This window comes from Gobius niger (assembly GCF_951799975.1).
Source record: "Gobius niger genome assembly, chromosome: 1".
NCBI lineage: Eukaryota > Metazoa > Chordata > Actinopteri > Gobiiformes > Gobiidae > Gobius > Gobius niger.
This window is the reverse complement of record NC_136852.1, coordinates 26,941,840-26,963,322: the sequence shown is the minus strand read 5'-3', so window position 1 is coordinate 26,963,322 and position 21,483 is coordinate 26,941,840. Positions and strand designations below refer to the sequence as shown.

The 21,483-nt window shown below is 42.3% G+C and overlaps 1 protein-coding gene across 1 annotated transcript in view; it reads right to left on the bottom strand.

Annotated features, from left to right (window-relative positions):
- The window catches only part of gjd1b (gap junction protein delta 1b), a 31,395-nt gene extending 19,009 nt beyond the window's left edge, over positions 1-12,386 (bottom strand). The window contains exon 1 of the mRNA XM_079559882.1: positions 11,528-12,386. Within this exon, the coding sequence (XP_079416008.1) occupies positions 11,528-11,976 (449 nt within the window). The 5' untranslated portion in view covers positions 11,977-12,386. The remainder of the gene's footprint in view (positions 1-11,527) is intronic.
- Between the last annotated feature and the right edge of the window lie 9,097 nt (positions 12,387-21,483).

Below are 21,483 nucleotides of genomic sequence, written 5' to 3'. Positions count from 1 at the left end.
CCGATCTAGCGCCGATAAAAGCCGATATCTCCAGGACCGACAGACTTGTGAGCATTGGAAAGAATGAAGTCAGGGCTTTAAAACGAGTGCCCACACAACTTCCTAGGCATCAGGGGAACAGAGAAATATCACAATGAAACAATTTGGACAAAGTTAGTTAGTTTCACTAAACCTAAATGAATGTGGACAGGCTGTATATCATTTTGAAGCATAGAACCTGGAGAATAGTTTAGTTTTAACCTTCACAATTGTATTGTGATCGCCGCGAAAAATGGCGCAGCTAGCAACAAAAAGCTAATGCTAATGGCAGGATGCTAATGCTAACTCTTGCCTCTGCAAGAGTGGCCAAATATTAATACACATAAGTTATGTTTTTACAGGATTAAATAGACCAGACATTTGGAAAAATCAACCAAAAATGTCGGCCAAGCGTATCGGCATCGGCCAATGAAAATCCCCAAAAATTGGCCTCGGCCTTAGAAAAACCCAGATCGGTTGACCTCTAATCAACATCCTACAATTTCATATACATTGAGACAATAGTAAATGAGAAGCAGCTTAATAAAAAGCAAGAAATTTCATTTCATACGATAAATAATGTAAAATACACACATATATTGAATTAAGAGTGTTTTTATTGATGAAAACTACCTAACAAAACATGCAGTAAGCGGCCTACCGTTTAAAAAAAAAAAAAGGAGTTTTATTGTTTTATGTCTAGCTGACCATTAGGACCAGTATGGGCATATTTGTTTAGTTATCAGCACGTTTTGACATTCAAGTTGGTCATTTAGCAACACATAACCGGGAATGTAAGTCGAGACTGGGCTGAAGCTCTTAACCCTAAAGGTCCCTTGTTTGAAATTGTGTGCATTCATTTAGCTTTCGGCGCAGGTATGCTCTCTTTGCCTGTGTGTTTACGGTATCAGCCCCGCTTTGACCTGCGCTGTCCTCCGGCGAGGTGCTCACACTAAACCCATAAGCTGCTGAGTCACCCGGGACAGCGCCACTCAGGGCCTCAAGGGCAAATCCCTGTGAACTATCTTTACCCACTCATTACCTTCATCGCCTCCGCCCCCGTAACGTTCATATTAGGGGCTAATTGTGATTCCACGCGATTAGATTTGCGTTCCAACATGCATTTCGCATCGTAAACCATGTCCAGGGGCAGAACCAGTTTGGAGGGGACGGAAATACAAGCTGTGAATTACTCTCAACAATCGGTTTAAAACTGGACTAAATATAAAAAATATCCTGAACCAAGCTGGCGTTTCCTTGCCTGGCTCTGCCATACTATTCCCTGTCCATTCCACACAGGGAAGTTAGTCTGTTAACAGAGCTATTGGAGCAGTTTAGACGGGCGGGTCTAATGCACACAGACTGTCAGTGAAATAAACCAATCAGCAATTTGCGGACGTGATGACAGCTGTAGTCCAATTCAGAAGATGTGAACAGAATATAATAACTTGCACGAGTCACTGTTGACTGAACTTCAACATAGCGGCGCAGCGAGTAACGTAACCTTGTCAATTCCTTGTGACGGTCGTCATTGGTTCGGCCTTAGCCGCCAATCAGCCTCTTGTTTACCGTGTGTGTCCAGACCCGCCTTCTTTCGCGCCAAAAAGAAGTGGGTGTGGTTCACCAGGCTAGGCGTTACCTACAACACCAGCTTGATTATGGCTCAAGTTCTGAAACCAGGTCGTCTAAATTTAGGTTTTATGTAGGTACCAAGACAAGTTTAATGATTGTAAATGCCCATGAATTAATTTCTGTGTTCCACATTGTTTACTGGATACTTTTGTACGTCTTTGCTGTGTTTTTGTGGAGGTTCAGTGGATTATTTTACTGCAGAGAGTCCGTACAAGCCTGCACAACCCAGGTATTTAAAAGCAAACAAACAGCTAGCTTATGAGCTAAAGACATTTGTGATCGACACATTTCTTCTTCTGAAACACTGACGAGACACCAAGAGCCCCCCACACCTGCAGCACACGCTCTGAAACTGAAACTCCGAGTGCTCCGGTATCCCCAATACCTCCAAAAACATGCTGGTCCTGCTGGTCCACAATGGTAGCGCGCTGAGTCGCTCAGGACTAACACAACACCTGAACGCAATTTCGTTGTACAATTTTACAACGACAAATGAAGCACTTACTTAATGTTTATAGTCCATCAGAAAAAGTCTAAAATACTAGAAAACAATGTGAAAAGAGCATTTTTTCCCCCAACGTTAGGTCACAACCCCAAGTGTGACGCACTGCCATCTGTAACCGTAACGTAATAAAGCCTGCACTAATTAACCTACAGTATATCACATGGGAGCAGAACAGAAAGAGAGCGGGAGATTGTGGGTCAGTATAACCATTTTTCCCATTGAAGCAATTTTACAATCTGAGTGTATCCACTGCAGACGTAGAGGAACAAACAGCCGCTTGGATTTGAAATGCAAGCAGAAATAAATGAGAAACATAGGCTTTGTAACCACACGCATGGCTCTACAAGTTCTCCTCTCCCGGCAGCATTCCCCCAGGAGCGCGCTTGTACTTCAGTCATAAAAGGCCATGAGCTGCTCTGGGCTCATTTCGAAGGCACTCGCCTTTCATGAACCTCCATCTATCTCTATCCAAGTCCATTAAACCGGCATCTTTAATAACTCAGACAGTGTTATTATTGGCCCGACTACACAGCTGTGCTCGTAAATAGCGGGCCTATCGGTGCATCATGGATAATTTTGCGCGTCATGGTTGGTGCAAGAACATTCCAAGAACATATTGGACAAAACTGGTGCTGAATCAGGAGAAAGCTGGTCTTGAACCATTGGCCATATGGCCAAAATAGTGACGGGAATCAGACAAAAAGAGTTTAAATGTTATTGGTCTGACTTACTATCCAGGCTATATCCGTACTTTAGGTCCAAAGCAGTTTAAAACCAGAATGTGGACCAAACTAGGACCATATCAGGATTGAACCTCAAACAAGGGCAATACCAAAGGGGGAGTTGACTATGATGTCCAAACCAGGACAAAACTGATACTAGACTGTCTGCAGAAGGACTGAACTCAAACTAAACCACCTAAACCAGGGATAGACAACCACTGAGCCTCAAACCAACCAGAATAATAATGACAAAAACACACACAAAAACAAGATTAAACCAAGGCTAAGCCAAAATGAAAGTCCAAACCTGGCCAAAACTATTGTTCCAACAAAAACCAACACCCTTGAAGTTCTGTATATAACCATTTGAGAACCATACTGTTGAGAAATGCATTGCCTCCCTGTTGCGCACGAAAGGCCAGTGCTATAGCCTTCCGCTTCTTAAGACTTCCCTCGGGTCATTGCTATGTACACACGCACACACACATGGATAGAAGTGGGAGCTTTCTGTCAGCCTTGTCTGCCTCGTTTTAACTGTCTCACAGGGGAGTTTGCCACAGAAAACCTCCTGTTACTCCCTCACAAACCTCCAGCAGCCAGATAATCGTAATGCACAACCATCCATCATCTGTGGAGCAGCGGTGAGGGAGGAAGGAAGCCGTGGGGATTTGCTGAATAAATGCATCATGATCTAAAGGTCAGGTGACAAAGAGGCTGGCTGTCAACGCAAAGCAGGTAAAAAAGAACACCTTTCACGACAAGATATGGGTTGGCATGGCGCCCGTGGGGGCGCACGCAGTGATCGGGCATAGCGTCAAAACCACTGACAGAAGAAGGTAATGACTTTGTCGTAGCACTGTGTTAGTGCTGTGGTTCTGAAGTGGTGGGTAAGAATCCCAAAGTGGGTCAACGGGCGTTTGCCTAAAGCTACAGTAGACCTCGTATTTCTTTTATGATTAATGCTTCAATCAAGAGAACTCCATAAGGAATAAATGGGACAAACAACAAATTGATTCACTTCAAAGTTGAATGCAATATATATATTGTTCTATATTATTTGGGTTGAGGTTTGTTATAATAGGTTGAAAGTGGATCCCAATGCTAGAACTACATTGAAAACTACTGTCCCCAAACAAAGAAAAGTTTAAAATGCTCTATTCTGTTGGATCCTCTTTAGTATTGATTTTGGCACACATTCACTGTGGCATTGTTTCAATAAGCTTCTGCAATGTCAAAAGATCCAGTTATCATTCATTTCCCACCAAGATCTTATATTGAGTGTGACCATGGCGCAAAGCCTTTTCCAGCACATCCCAAAGATTTTCAATGGAGTTAGGATCTGGACTCCGTGAGCCCGATGAATCCTGGCATTGTCAGCTTGGAATAGACCCATGCCATCAGGAAAGAAGAAATCTGATGGAATAACCTTGTCATTCAGGGTTATCAGCTGATCAGCTCATTACTCATAGTGTTGCTGAACCTACAGCAGCGCCCCAGGTCATGACAGGGAGTTAAATCCAGGGGGCATTTTTCTATTTTTGGAGGGGTCAGGCCATGCATTTCCACCATTGATATTAAATAGTGTTTACTCTTCCTTGTTCAAAATTGAGAGAACTGTGCAAGACTGCATCGCTACAATTTTTGGAATGGACAGAGGAGAGCTAGAAACGAGTTGAGGCGGTAGGCAACACTTTAATTTCAACTCCCTCTGAAGCTGTTTGAGAAAAATTGGGTGCAGCAGCTTTAGCAAAACAATATTCCAAAAAGTACTAAGTGGCTACGTTTGATGGCCATAATGTTTTGCCTGGTCATTCTGGTTCCCATACGCTCCCCCATATCGCCAGAGCGCTCGTGTTAAACTTTGACAGATGAGATATGGGCCCCTGACTGGCAGCTCTGATTTGGCTCCGGGGCCCGTGCTGGGGAGCGGTGCTGAGCCAGCTCCCTCTGTCAAGATTAAGGTGTTCACACTGAGCACTGAACATGCGGCCACAAAAACATGCTCTAAATCATTTCTACATCTACTCAAGGGTGCCATTTGAGATGCATCATGGGAAGAAAAAGGACATTTACTGATACATTACTGGCCTTAACCGGATTTATGCACTTGTTCATATTCAACTTGCAATTTTTATGTGGCAGAAGTATGTTTTTTATTTCTGCTAACACATGTTGAAAGTATAGGGTCACTGCCTGAGAAATACAAAATAAAAGTCTCCTGGATTTAACTGTTCTGATCTGGGGGTTCCAAGATGACAATGCCAGGATCCAGGACACTGGATCTTTTGACATTACAGAAGCAACCAATACCACAGCGAATGCGTACTGTAATCAAAGCTTAAGATTACTTTATTTGTGGGAACTTTGGGAACCCAAGTGAAAAAGCTTCTTGACTGGAGCTTACAGCCTCTCGGGCCGCCTCATTTGAAAGCTAAGACCTACAAAAGTGATCTATGTGGTGTTGCCGTGTCACTTTTTCTCATTTTTTCATCATCTCATATTTGCCATTTTGCTCTTTTATAGCTTTTTTGACACATTTTTTGCCGCTTTTCTATAGTGGCTTTTCATCCTCTATTACTTTTTGTTCTTGTCGCTATGATGCTTTTTTTCCAGAAGCTTTTAGATTTGGGTAAACTGGGAAAAATCTAATCGGTTCAAGCAGGGGTTAAAGAGGTTAACCTGTCCATTAGGTTTACTGCCAACTGGTTTTGCCATATACTGTATAAGTATTTTTGTAACATTTTACATTTGTGTGCCCACTATGACACAAAAAATTCAGAAAATGCAGATTGGCGAACAGCAGTGAAACAAACAAATGGACAAAAAAGCAATACATTTCAAAAGATGTTTAAAAAAATTATAAACTAGGGGACACATTTATAACATGGCCTAGCATAAGTTTCATAAGTTGTAACATAGTTAAAAGAAAAGCCAATGTAGCCAGCGATACATCCTGATTATATGGTAGCATCAGTGTTTTCTTTGAGGCAAAGTGCGTCCATACTATAGAAAGAGTTTTTGTTTTATGTATTCAAAGAACAAATACGTACATTTCCAATTAGTAGATGCCTTTGTTTTAATGGGACAAAAAGTCAATGTGCCGCTTAGGGGTTTTATTCGCCGAGTTAACGTTGGAGTCGGTGCGGACGGAGAGTTCATTAGTTTCGCAAATGGGCGCCTCTAAAGACTGCTTTATTAAGAGCCCTGCCTTATGTCAAGCTCCGCTTCCTCTTCCATTATCGGAGATCAATACGAGGGAGCAGGACGGTGGCCTCGCATGTTTAAACAGTGAGGCGTGGTCCGATGGGAGATTAAAATGGGATCTGTGAAGCCGCAACAGTAACACCACAGAGGGCTGAGTGCTGCCTTTGATCAGAGTGGATTTCAGAGGCGCAAATCAGTAGAGGAAAAACCTGTACCAATGACCACCTGATGGAAAAGGTGGAGGAAATGGGAAAGAACTAGAGCAACCGTTCGAATTGCAATTTCAGAACAATCAAGACTGAGTAGTTTCGCAATTCATTTCTTTTCTTGGAGACGTTTGTTTATTCAGAAATGTATAACTTCCTGCTCCCATCTGTCACGCTGTTCTTGGAAAACCCAAAGAAAGCGCAGGCCTCATTGAATATTCAAGCAAGCGTTGTGATTTTGTTCCTTGTACATGGTGACTCCTCGTACAGTAGGCACATGCCCATATACGCACTCATCTGAGGCCAGTCTCTGGAGCCTGTTATACACACACAATACACAAACAGCGGATGATGCATCTTCGCTATGAGTGACTCATGTGATGAATGGGGTATAGGTGGAGTCATGCTGGGCGACCGGCAGAGGTGAGAAGGTGTAGACCATGTTTCAGAGAGTTGTTTTTTATGTTGTTATGTAGCAGTTTCAGAGTCTACACTGGTTACCAAACTCATTAGAAACAGAAACTAAAAGGTTAAAAATGACCATTCAGACCCTATTGCAGACCCATAACTTAGACCCATAAAAAGGAACAAATATATTCTGAAATATTATAAGGCTATACCAATGCACCTTTTGTTTAAATAGTAATACATTTGACTTCCACGCCCTGATCTGCCCTTGCTCTGGCAGTGCCCAGGGATCACCAAGGCACCACTAAAACCTGCCCCGGGTCTGTCCCGCAGGATCCCACCTACTGCGACCAATCAGGCGCGAGGATTCACCACCCGGGGACCAATGGGTTTTGGGATTGGGAGCGCATTAGAGCGAGTTTAAATTCATGTCAGCGCTGATGGCCCAGATTACACTGCTGCTGTTAACGCCAGATGCAGACGGGCCTTTCATACAGTGAGGTTCGGTATAATTCGACTATTGAGCAAATGACAAGTCAAACGTAACCCCGGGATTTTTAAGTGTGGCTATGAACAAACCAATTTAAAATGTCCACGGCTCGTAAAAAGCTGCTGTTTTGATCGGGAAGTTTGTCACTATCTCAATGTCCAATCGATTTCTTTCAATATTTGATCATATTGGTCATTGTGAAGCAAAAAGAGTCGAGCACGATCGCATTGGCTCCGCACTAACATTTGGGGTTTGCGGCACCGGGACATGGCATGCCATTACTCAATATTTAATCGTTCCACTTCCCTGCCCCCGTCACGTCACCGTTAGTGAAATGGCTGATTCTTCCTTCTTTCTTTTTGTAGCGGTGGAAGTCCTGGGTGTCCTGCTAAGGTCATGACATACAACTCCAATCTCGTGACTGGGCAGTCCTCTTTGGCCCCGTCCCAGAGCCCTGCGGACCTGACCATGTGCCGCCGTGTCTATGTGAGCAGCTGCCAACTCTCACTCACAATCTCGCAAATTACTGCCTGAAAACGTCCCGATCCAGTATTTCTCAAGCCACTTCTGAAAGATTTGCAGTTCTCCCATCACGAGAAAGTTTTTTTTAATTAATTTTTTTTATTTCTCCTTGTCCTCAACCTTCTTAGTCTTTCGCTCTTGTGCCGCGCCCTCTTGTTTCGCCCAGCGGCCAGAGTGACTACAGCCCCGCTCCCCCACCCCCCAGTGTCTCATTGCTGACCAATCTGTCATCACATCACCACCGGACATCCCCCTGTCTCCTTCCCTCTTTCTCTCTCTCTCTCTCCAAAAAAAAACAAGACGCAAAGTCACTTCTAATTCTTTCAACTCTTTGACACAAAAAACCTCACTTTGTCAGCAAAATAAAACCCCAAACAAAATAGGACGATTTCCGCGCATCATTTGCCTCATGCACTGGCTGACATTTGTGCACTCAATTATTTAGCAGTACTACTAACCAGCATGAGTCAGTCCCTTTCGGCCAAGGCCAGCGTTCTGAACTTTTAATTTATATGGTATCTAATGAAGTACCGGCGGTCTGCTGCTACGTCCCGGCATAAAACCACAGAACTGCGGTCGAAAGTGAAAGAGAAAAAAAAAGTGCATGTCTAATGCCTCCCCGCTCCCTCGATGATGCCTGTGTGGCTAAACCAGTCATAAATAATTTCTCCTCCTGTGGCCTACAAGAATTACTTATTCAAACTACAATGCAAGATGTCTCCGCGTGCAGAGAAATGCATAAATCATACACGGCAACGACCCGGCTCTTGTGGACTCTCCGCCGCTCGGTTTGTTTAAAGCCACACTGTGTAGCAATTCAAACAATAATTCGAATAAAATAACAACATTAATTATATTGTGAGTGTTTTTACAAGGAACTCGTTTGAAATCCTTTTGTTTGTGAGATTTACAGTAGTTTAGTTGGTCTTGTGACATGGACACTGATTAACCTGGAATGCTCCGCAGTGTGGCTTTAAGATACATACAAACAAACAAAAAACACTATTAAAGTGATAGTCTGTAAGTTTAAGTCTTCTGCAAATTTAATTGTTTGCATAGAGATCGCCTATAGAAATTTGACATAACCTAAAAAAAATGTTTTAAGTCCCTCCCTTTGCTCATTTTAGAAACTAATCAGACTCCCCGGGGGATCACCTTGACCAATGAGATGAGCTTCCCTGTGAATCGGCCTGTCAGGTCCAATCAGGATGGAGGGGAAAGGTTATTACTTAATTGCCTCATTTTTTTTATTTTTTATTTTTTATTTTTTTTTATTATTGACATAAAACAAAGCTTACAAATAGCACATAGACAAAGGAAAGACACATAAGGGTAGGGTACATATTTGATTCTTCGTTCTTGGGTTCTGCATGGCGTGGATGTGTGGTGTGTGTGCTGAGTAGGTGTGAGATATGAATAAGAGAGAAAACAAAACAAAAAAGATGAAAGCAAATAGTAAATCATGGGAAACAAATCGTGGAACATGAAAAATGATGATAGTAACAAATAATAGTAAGGAAACAATAATAATAGAGGTAAAGGTAAACTGAATGGGGTAATGAACATGAGGAAGGGTAAACATTCAAGATTGAAATCATATAGACCATTTAGATTTGGAGGAAGAAAAGGGAGAGAACAAACAGGAAACTACAATATTAAGTTCTGCCCACCCCCAATTGCCTCATTTTGCAAACGTGATTGTTTACTTTAAAATTTCCCTCTCACTCTCTCCTCGCGCGTATATCTCACTATCAGTTTAATGATATATTTCAACTGCATTGTAATTGTAATTGTGACTAATTTAGCTCATTACATTGTACATAAAATTAGTGACCATTTTTCAAATATTACACAGTGGCATTTGAGGTTAGGCACACATAACCCCGCAGTTGCCACCAGAGGGCGCATGAAGCAGTTCAAATAAGGGTAAAATAATATCTATTTGCAGATGAAGACAAAACATTCGTGACTGACACAAAACACAAACGGCAGGTAAATTGACTTTTCTTGAGTTTCCAATGTTGTGATGTTGCTCCTTCATCAAAAACATAGGAGCATCTGATTTGTATTTCTTGGATTTTGTTCATAGACTGAACCTATCAATGTCTTCCATATTTTTTAAGCCCATACACCACCGCCAGACCTGTTCTGAGCCTTTCTGCTCTCACATTGTGTTTATCGCAGCACCATTGATTTATTAGCATGCCGTTTGGTAAAAATGATGGCTTGTATCATGTTTTTTACCATGTGCAGTCCTCCTTCAATCCAGCAAAGGGTGGATCAAAGAACAGTTTTTACTTGTAATAATGCATATATCCACTTTTAAAGCTGAAGAAAATCTATTAACCACTGATGATTGTGCATTGTTCCTTTTTAAATAGGCACAGGGGTATGGTCTTAGGGAGGATTAGGCGTAAAGAACACGTGCGGCTGCTGGCTTTCCATGTACAGTCAGCATTAGAGAGGAGGCAATGCAACATTCCTCAATGAGCGTCTATCCTGTCCATCTAAAATGCCCCCAAAACCGTGGCGCTGGTGGCCACGCAGTCGATCCCGGGATGCATCCAAAGCCAGCGGAGTTGGCGAGCGGCGTGCCCCATGCCAAACCCTCCATCATGTCACTCCCAGGGATTAAAAGCTCTAAAGCCCCTCACTCTGCATTAGCCACTTTGGACGGGCCGACACTGACGGCAACAGGGCTGCGCTTTAAAATATAAAAGAAGGACCATGGCGTGCGAAAATCTGCCGTCAGTCACACATGGACGTCCACAGCGCAAATGGAAATGATGGATTTAGACGCAACAATGGGGCTTAATCCGTGCGGTGTTCACGATGAAAAATAATAACAGTTCCAAACAGATTTAAAAATGGGTAATGCAAAAGTAGAAAAGTGTAATCAGATTTGTTTTCTTTTGCGAATTCACTATTGCAATGTTTAATTATTTGCTAAATGTGATGTTCCCTATACCATGGCACAGAGCGCACCATGATGGACGCCTGTAGCACTCCCTGAGCAAGCTCACTCATTCACACTCACGAGCCCTCGCATTCACACATCACTGTGTGCACAGACAGATTAAGTGTCGTGCTCAAGGACACAATAGCAGCAGGGGGTTGTAAAATCAAACCGCAAATCCAATCTCAGCAGATGACTTGCTCTGCGCGCTGAGCTACCGCTTCCTTTTGTTGGCATTTTTTATTTTTTATTTTTTTATACACCGTTTATATGGCTATGTTTGAAATCTTTTTGTAAATCTTTGCATTGATAAATCTTTGCGTTGATAAATCTTTGCGTTGATAAATCTTTGCATTGATAAATCTTTGCATTGATAAATCTTTGCGTTGATACATACATGGTGTTACAATTCGAACAATAAAAATGTCACTCAATGGTTCTGTTTAATCAGCTTTATCAGAACAGTATCGTTTTATAGGTTTCTAAATTTAGGAAGCAAAAGGTGGGCTATAAATGGTCATGCCAATTTCTTTTGCAGCTGTTCAAACAATGGGAGAGAAAATTAGTCGACATTATGGCGGTCACCATAGTCTCCTTTATTCATGGGAAAAGCTGCAAAACACATCTCTTTTTCAGATTGATTGCATGAGTAAAATAATACATTTTTGTGTCTAATTTTGGACATTTTCAATTCAAAGAAATAAGCAGAAAAGCAGATAGTTTGAAATGCCCCACTCAAATACTGCACTTTACTCTTTTGTTTGAATGTAGAAAATGAATTCAGACTTTTTTGTGCCTCTTGCTTTTAACACACACTCGATTCAGTTCAGTCAACTCAACCACCCTTTCACCAACTGCACTCACCTTCCGATCATAGTAGAGTGCTGCTGCACAGCGGCCTCTAGGAGGCGCTCGAGAATGGTCCATTCTCCCATGGCTGAGGATCTGAGGCAGCCTCTGGGAAAGGAGAAGCTGGGTGTTGTGCTCAGTCTGCGCGGGGTTTCCGCCCCGGTTGTCCCCTCTGAAGAGGAATCCTCCTTTTCCGAAGGCTCCTGCTGCACACGCTCTAGTCCCCACTGCTCTTGTCCTGCTTTGTCCTCTACTTTTTCCTCTGCTTTGTCCTCTTCTGCCTTCTCCTGTCCTCCCTTCTCTTGTCCCGCCGGTCTGCGGGCTGCGCTCAGGATCCGGGCAGCGTCAGGTGGGACACTGGCAAGGATCCGGCTCAAGCACAGTCCGAAGCCGCGCAAAGCCTTGGTTCTCTTGGGGTCTTCTCTCTTCTGGTCCTTCCTGCCCTTCCCTAGACGCTTAGACATATAAAAGAATTGTGGAGGTACAGACGGTGCTTAGATACGAAAAAAAAAATGGAGATAAGTTCCTGGCAGTTGTTTATAAGCTCTGTGTCTTAAGTGTCCCATGTGTGTCTCACGTGAGAGGCTCCTTCAACACCTCCTGGCCTCTGTCCTGTCCCTCTTACTCGCTGCACGTGAGTCTGTTTACTCCCGAACAGCTGGTCTGCGATTCACTCACACCTGGGCTAACACAGGCGGACCGCCATCCAAAGAGCCGGCTCACAGCTCCAGAGAAAGCGCCAACAGTTTGTTCAAATCCATGCTCCTCACTTATCTTCTCCCCTCTTTTTCAGAATCTTCTCACAACTATCAGGTCCATATTTTCCCTTGAGCATCAGGCGACAGTGCGATGTGCCTTTTCTGCTTCATTTTTTTTTATTTTTTCTCCACGGCAGAAAAAACCCTCGTAAAAAGAATCCCTTCCCTCCGATGCACTGTTGCTTCTGGCTTGCCTCAGGAACCTCCTCCTCCTCCACACGAGCTGCTGGCTACTCAACCACAACGCGATCGTTCCGACAATGACAGGTCTTGGCTGGCTCAGTGCTCACCACGTTTTGCAAAAAGCCACCTCTCCTGCTCCTCTCCTCCCTTCTCCTCCCTTCATCCTTTGCTTTTTTTTCTTTCTTTCTTTCTTTTCCTCCCTTCTCCCCGTGTCGTTTTGACCCACCTGCCTGTGCCGATTCCCTGCGCGCGGGTGCAGGCAGTGGCCAGACCGAGCGTGTGTCTCCAGGATTAGAGAAAGGAATCATCTCCCCATGCAGCGCTCCTCCCCCCCGTCTCTCTCTCTCTCTCTCTCTCCCTCTCTCTCCATCAGTGTTTATCCCTCGCTTCCTCCTCCGCCTCCTGGCTCTGAGCTCCACAAGCACACAAACCATTTCTCATCATTCTGTCGAACACCAGGGCGATGGATTTGCTGTGCCTATTGTGCAATCAAAATGTGCTTCTCGAGCTATTGGGGTGAAAATATTACAATTTCAGACTTTGGCATTTCCAACATCCTGTTCGTTTATCTTTGACGGTTTTGACAAGGGCTCACAGTGAAGCGCATCAGAGATTTAGATCTGTTTGTCATTGTATGTATAAAACCAGCATATTAAACCTTATTGTGTTATGTGCAATTTTTAAGGATCATTTTTTGGACACACTTGTTGGACATCACTACATTGTGTCTATCACAATTGTAACATTTGCTTATATCACTGTCTGACATATCTAAATAGTCAAGCATTCCAAATTGCAAACACCCCATACAGCAAAGAACTGGACTGGATTATCATTAAAGGTACTTGCACCATGTTAAGACCTAATTATTTATGTAAAAGTTCAAATTAAATTTATATTCATGTTATGGCGACGCATGAATAAGCAGCAACCTCCCTCTGTCTTGGTACAGCTGTGTTTTTTTGCCTTTTTCTGTGAACTGCATTTGTGGCTTCTGTGTTCCACATTGTTTTACTGGATGATTTTGTTCGTCTTTGCCATGTTTTTGTGGAGGTTCAGCAGATTTTTTTTTTTAATGCAGAAAGTCCATAATTGTCATGAAGAAAGCTGTTTTTTTTTTTAAGTAAGCAAAACCGCTAGCTTACCTATACACCTATACATTTCTTCTTCTGAAACATTGAAGAGGCACCAAGAACCCCTACAGCACAGTGGAGACGTCTCAAGAGGAGCTACAGGAAACAAAAAAGGGGCAAAGGAAAAGATGGTGAAAGACTGATGTGGAGTGGAGGGAGCTGTGCAGGAGGAATGTTCGATGACTTGTGTAAACAATGTTACTGCAATGTTTTACTAAACCAGCTCTTCTCGTATAAGGTGTAACCGTTTGTGAAAACAGAAAAAAAAAAAATGACTGGCTATGTGTGTGGAATGTGTCATGTTAACATTATATATGTGGACAAGACATGCAGAAACCATTCACATGTAAAAAAATATATATCTCAAAGTATAGTATGACCACAAATATAGACACTGCATGAGCACTGTGGTGAAAGCAACAAGTGAGAAAGGCAGTATGTACATTAGACACCATAACACATCAAGACTCGAGAAAGATAACCGCTTGTATTTGACCTATCCAGCACCACCAGGCCTAGAGTAGATCTCCATCAAATCGGGCCCAAAGCAGGTGTAAAGATTTTTCATCCATCCATCCATCCATTTTCTTCCGCTTTATCCGGGGCCGGGTCGCGGGGGCAGCAGTCTCAGCAGAGATGCCCAAACTTCCCGATCCACACACACCTCCTCCAGCTGTTCTGGGGGGACCCCGAGGTGACACCAGGCCAGCTCAGGGACATAGTCCCATCAGCATATCCTGGGCCTTCCATGAGGCCTTGTCCCACTAGGACAGGGGTGGCCAACCAGTCAGAGACCAAGAGCCGAAATTTTCAACCTTGATCCTGTGAAGAGCCACAAAGGCACCGACCATTAGCGAGATTCCAGGGCGGTAGTTTATTGTGATTAAATAGAATGTGACCATTTTATTTAATCACAATAAACTATAACTTTATGCCTGGCCTTTTTCTTTTTTTTTTTAAATAATTGTTAGATTGAATGGTTTTACTCCTCAACAAGATTGAAATACATGTATATTAAATGACATTTTGTGTTTCCTGTTCTGACTAAGACAGAATTAGATTATTATTATTATTTAATTTTTTTTAATGCTAGGGTGTGTTTGTATGTGGGGCCCTGCCCACTGAGCCCCCTTCTCCGATTCGCCCCTGGCCTGTGCGCTCAGTGCCTGCAGCTCAGTCCTGACTGGACTGTGCAGAGAACGCACTCTAGGCTGCGCAAAGTTCATAAACTTTAACCAGGAGCCTCTGGACGTCTGGGATTCTGTTTTAAGTTGCATCTGTTACAGTTATAGCACGTGTGAAAGAAAAGTCAATGACGTTGCGTATTTCCGTGTTACGATGTCGCGCTTCGCATCATTTGCTACATAAGAGCTCCGCTTTTTTCCATTTCCTAATTTTGATCTTTTTCAGTGAATATGTGGCCAAATTCCATCAAATAAAGAGTAGCTGATCAGAAATCTGAAAAGCACAGAAGCTGATCCCAGTGCCACGATCTGCCTGACTGTTGTTTAACCTACATCCCGCTTTGAGTGAGGCTGCTGCACCTTTTACACACCGCCTTGAAAAGGAGGGAGATGCGGACTCTCATTCATGTGTAGAGATGGAAACAGGGTCTGTAGGACGATGGTTGGATTTTTGGTCAAAGACTGTTACAGTTTATGGGAAATATTTACCAATTATTTTGCAAAGAGCCGCATTGTATTAAACATCTCCAATCATGCAAAGAGCCGCACTCTGATTGGCCAAGAGCCGCATGCGGCTCGAGAGCCGCGGGTTGGCCACCCCTGCACTAGGACATGCCTGGAACACCTCCTGCGGGAGGCGACCAGGAGGCATCTGAAACAGATGCCCTACCCACCTCAAGCTGGCTCCTTTCGACGTGAAGGAGCAGCGACTCCACTCCGAGCTCCTCCCAGGTAACTGAGCTCCTCACCCGATATCGAAGGGTGCACCCAGCCACCCTGCAAAAGATTTTTCAAAAACAGGGAAAAAAACATCTAATAAAAGTGCTACTAAAGCATCAGTGGAACTTATATTAAATTAAAATGAAAATAAAAAAGAATAAATTAGGTGTGTGAGCTCTCCTGAGACCTAAAAAAAACAATTGTATTGCAATATTAGGTGATGCAATATCTGTATAGCAAGAAGCCACAATATATCGCAACATCACTAAAGTCTTCAAGTGACTGAGATCGACACATTTTTTGCAAACTCAGCCAAAAACAAACAATGAACAGAACTTAAAAATGTGGAAAAGTTCAGTTTCAGTTCAACATTTCCTATTTTAGTTCGTTTTGATACTGATTTTGCGTTTTTTGATTACTTCTGCTTGCTGAAAAGTGTTGTGTTTAATTTGGTGGAACGTGTCGTTTTGGAATGGTTTAGTAAAATATTGCAATAATATTGTTATCGCAATACTGCACTGCTGTATCGCATATTGCAAGGTACTTCAATATCATGCAGCCCTAATGGAGATGTTGACTAAAGACAGCAAAATATAAGATTTAAATAGGTCCTCATCCGTACATGGACCACAGTATGAGAACCACTACCTTTGAATTTTAACCACAAAATAAATGCAATTGTTATCATGTCCCCTTGTATTATGATAACAATAATATGGTGATACTGTGCAGCCGTAGAAAATACCAAACCTCCTAATGCCTGACTGAGTAACAGCTGGTATTGGAGATGTGATTTGGGATCATTACCCAAAGCTTACTGTGTGTACGACAGATTTTCACACTTGTCATCTGCGTTGTCCTCCTGTCAGGTAATATATACAAACAGATGTGTGCGCATGGACCCAAACATACTGTAGCAGCGTGCGATGACAGTGAGCAGGCCCAGGGGAAGTGAGGGAGACAGGAGACACGGTGAGAGCGCAGAGTGCAAATGACATTAACATACGCAACATCTACCGTCACTTATCCAGGGCTCAACACAGAGCTATACGACTGGAGGAGAGACTCTGCCGGTGAATGTTGACCTATTCAAAATAATAAGTAAACAGAATATGTCACTTCAAAATGTCCTTATTGATTTTGAATACCATAGTCTTAGGGTAAACTAGTTACTATAATTTAGCTGTATTTATTTGGGTTGAAAAAGCAATACATCCGACAAGGGATTTGATTGAAACAAGTGAAGTACACGACTGATAATGTGCTACTTTAAGTGGGGATGTTGTCACCAAAATGTGTTAAAGATGCATTTGAGAAAATAGATTTTAAAATTGCAATTTCACACATAAATCTATAGAGAAATGTTGAATAATCACAAAAACCTAATTAATTGTGGTGTTGACAGGGCTGCCTTGAAGTGTCAGTTGGCCCTGGTGTAGCGATTTCAAACTAGTCCCCATTCACCTTTCCCCCCGGTACTTTGAAATTGATTTCAGATTACCGGGGGGTAACGTGAAATCAATTTCAAATTACCCCCGGGGGTAACCTGAAACTGATTTCAAGCTACCTAACACTTAGAGCTACACTGTAAAATGTAAAAATAGTTTAAACTCAAAAAACTAATTCCAAGGGCTGCCAAGAAATTTTAGTTTGAACCAATAACAAATTTACTCAGTAGTGGATTTGAAATTTGAGATTCACTTCTTCAGTTCAATTGTTTGTTTGTGTGTTTGTTCAATTGTTCAATTTTCACTTTTCACAGACAACTGAGAACAGTTATGTCAACCTGTTACGGCCCCAGGCCTCCAGGCTCCCTCCTTTTTGTATATTTTTGTTTGTGTGGCCTAAACCTGTCCTTTCCCTCCAGGGATATCTGGCTATGAGAGTTCTGGCCTGCGATTGGAGGACTCGTTCCATGCTCTGTTCTGGTTGGCTGCTCGTCCTTGGCCCCAATCAACCACCTGTTGCAGCCACACCTATAAAAGCCCACAATTTGCAATATTCGGGGCTGCTGGTCTTTGTGGCCAGTACGCCATTTGTTCTGTGTCTCTTCGTGCAAACGTTAACTTTTGTGTTCAGAGACACTAGTTTTCAGTTCGTTCAGTTGTGTCTCTCATGTGTGTTTTTTTTTGTGTCACTTGTTTTTGTGTAGGCCTGTATGTGACACTCGTGGTTTGAGACACTTCTTTTTTTTTCGCGTATTGTTTTGGTCTTAGTACCTTTGTTTTGGTTAACCTTTGTACATATTGTAAACAGCCTTTGTTTGGTTATTTTTGTTGCACACACATTTTGTTAAGATTACCTTTTACACTGCTTTTATTAAATTACAACTTTATTTTTCCATTTTCCATCTTGGTTTTTGTTACTTCCTTTTAACTAGCTGAGTTGGGTCGTAACACAACCTAAGAATACAATTGAACTGAACTGTCTAAAGAAGTGAGTCTCAAATTTCAAATTGACTGTAAAGTTGTTATTGGTTCAACAAAAGAGCTGCCATAGGCCCCCCTCATGCTTTTTATCAGTCTGTAAAAAGAGGCCTGTGACACATGTTAAGTGTAACTAAGTGTAATTGCACCTGAATGACATATTTTTTAAAGGGACAAGACGGAATTTAAAAAATGTTAAAATGATGTATTTTCCACCCCCTGCTTGCTCCAGCAATGTCCTAATGTCCAGACCTATTCACCACAACTGCACTGTCACTCAAAAAGTTGTTACTTTTGTTGTTGCCGAAGCAGCTGCGCCAACGTCATGCACGCGCTTAAGCAACTGGCTGACGGGAAACTACTTTGTACAACAACTTTTCTTCCTTTGCCGATACCCTCGCTCTGATCCTTCAATGTGAAATACATTTGTTATGTTTAAATAAAAGGCCAACACCTGGTATGAAGTGCTGTTACTAACCTCTTCAATAATATTAACAATAATAATGCATCGGTCATATATAGCGCTTTCCTGGACACTCAAAGACGCTTTACATTGCATTATTCATTCTCTCCATACTTGGTGGTGGTAAGCTACGATTGTAGCCACAGTTGCCCTGGGATAGACTGACGGAAATGAGGCAACCAGTCAGCTCCATCGGCCCCTCCAACCACTCACTCACACACTACATTCACCCCACTTCACTTGCGCCTTATCCGAGCACATTTTCTTTTTGATTTTACACAAATCTAAAAGCTTCTTGAGAAAAGTGTCACAATAGCAACAAAAGCGAGACATAAATAAGGATGAAAACACAGGGGAGAAAAGGCATCAGAAGAGCTCCAAAAAACATCGGGAGGGAAAAACGGTTCTGCCTGCAGCGTCTCCCCCTTAAAACTATTGTGAAAATCTACATAAATCTTTTAAACCAGCTTAATTAGTCTAAAACAAAGATGCATGATTCCAGAAGATTCCCTCAATTAAGCTGAAACCACACACGCATCCGCCGCTGAAAGCCCGGCTGCATAATTCAAAAGCGACGGCGACGGTGCTTCTCGTCTGGTTTCTTTGTCTGAACGGTTGTTGAAGAGCACATTATATTTTGTTGAAAAGCACATTGCGGTGACCTCACGGGCCGCTGCACATGTGCTCCACGTGACAGAGGTGCACCCAGCGAGAGCCTGGGTGAGACAGGAGCGGACAGGCCCAGAAAACCTGTCACTGCGGGTCAGTTTCGAGTAACCTCCTCCAGAGCTGCAGAGGACAGGAGGATGGGTTCATGCGCTGCGACTGTAAAAAGAAAATCACGTCATGCAAGACAGTTCAGATATGGCCGTTCTTTTCCACATCCTACAGCCTGAGCCAAAACTGTTCCTTTTCCTCGCACTGTTGTCACTTTTTTGTTGTATTTTATGAGCTTTTTTGGTTGCATTTTTACCATCACTTTTTCTTGCCTGTTTTGTCGCTTTTTCATCACTTTTTCATTGCTTCTTTAATTGCCTTTTTTGTTACTTTTTCTTCACTTTTTTCTGCCTGTTTTGTTGCGTTTTTGTTGCTTTTTTATCGCTTTTTTGTCGCTTGTTTTGTTGCTTGTTTTGTTGCTTGTTTTGTTGCTTGTTTTGTTGCTTTTTCATCACTTTTTCATTGCTTCTTTAATTGCCTTCTTTGTTACTTTTTCTTCACTTTTTTCTGCCTGTTTTGTTGCGTTTTTGTTGCTTTTTTATCGCTTTTTGTCGCTTGTTTTGTCGCTTGTTTTGTCGCTTGTTTTGTCACTTGTTTTGTTGCTTGTTTTGTTGCTTTTTCATCACTTTTTCATTGCTTCTTTAATTGCCTTCTTTGTTACTTTTTCTTCACTTTTTTCTGCCTGTTTTGTTGCGTTTTTGTTGCTTTTTTGTCGATTGTTTTGTCGCTTGTTTTGTCGCTTGTTTTGTTGCTTTTTTCATCACTTTTTCCTGCTTGTTTTGTTGCATTTTTGTTGCTTTTTATCGCTGTTTTGTCGCTTTTTTGTCGCTTTTTCATCACTTTTTTCATCACTTTTTTCTGCCTGTTTTGTTGCGTTTTTGTCGCTTTTTTGTCGCTTGTTTTGTCGCTTTTTCATCACTTTTCCCTGCATGTTTTATTGTTTTGTCATCACCTTTTCATCGCTTGTTTATCACCTGTTTCATTACATTTTTCTCACTGTTTTGTTCATCCTCATTACGTCTCCTTTTTGTCGCTATTTTGACGCCTTGTTCAAGAAACACTCAGATTTGAGTAAAGTCGAAGTGAAGAAAATGCGCTCAGTTAAGGCGGGGCTTAAGAGGTTCACCTGTTCATAAACATATTCACCTCTTAACTCCCACCCTAACCGTGTGCATTTTCTCCAGTTCGACTTTACCCAAATCTCTCATTTGAAAGCTAAGACCAACAAAACTGATCTAATTGGATCTCTGTTGTCACATTTTATCCACTTTTTCCATCGCTTTTTTATCATGTTTTTTGTCACTGTTTTAATGTATATTTTGTTGTTTCATTCTTTCATCCGGGTTGGGGGCTACAAGAGGTTAAGGACAAAGCACGGTTGAAAAAGACTTCATTGATTCAGTTTTAGCCAAATCCAAAAAAAGAGGGGCATCCTGAAAAGTGGCCCAACATCTAACCAAAAGTCAAAACAAGAACACTCTGAGATTTGATCGTCTAAAGCTTAGAATAACAAAAATGTCCTGTCAGGGGGGGCGTAATTGTGCACCATCACAAACGCAGAGACGCTATAATCCTGCTCCTGCCCGCACCGACGCAATCCGGCAGCTCCCGGGTCACACACGTGAAGAGAGAAAGGCGAAACGAGGAGAGGAACAAAAAACAAATCAAAAAAAACAACTTGGCCTCAATCCCCAACCTGCTGGCGCAACAACCCCACACCGGAGCAATTTCACAGCGCCGCCTCGCTCGTGTCTTTGGATCATGGAAACCAGTCGATATTCAGGACAATAAAGGATATGTGGACATTTTTACCTACTGTCAAGTGCAGAAAGATGACTGTTTAACTTTGACCTAAGAGAACCCCAAAGATGGAGGGGAGATCTATGTTTGTGTTGCGTTTTCTTTTATGCCTGTGTTTTGGTTTCCCCTTTCCACCCAAAACATGCAAAATAGGTTTACAATATGGAATACCCACCAAGCCAAGGCGCTCGCTGACTAAGATCCTGCAGCTCCTGACATGTTTGGCTTGAGACGTCTTGTCCAACGGTGGGTCAAATCCTGAAGACAGTTTTCTCTCTATGGGGACAGTAAAAGGAATTTAAAAAATATATATGTTACATCAAATTATGCATTGTAGAAAGTTTCCCTTCCCAAATCAAGGCAAACCATATTCTTGCTGCATTTTGCGATGGACACAGCCCTTTTCTCTCAGGCTTGTGGGACACAAATAAGCAGAGGTGGGTAGAGTAGCCAAACTATTTACTCAAGAGCAACATTGCTTTATAATAGATCATAATCACTCAAGTAAGAGTAAAAAAGTACTTGGAGAAAATGTTACTTGAGTAGTGCAAATTATGAGAAACAAAACGTCAAATAATGTGAACATT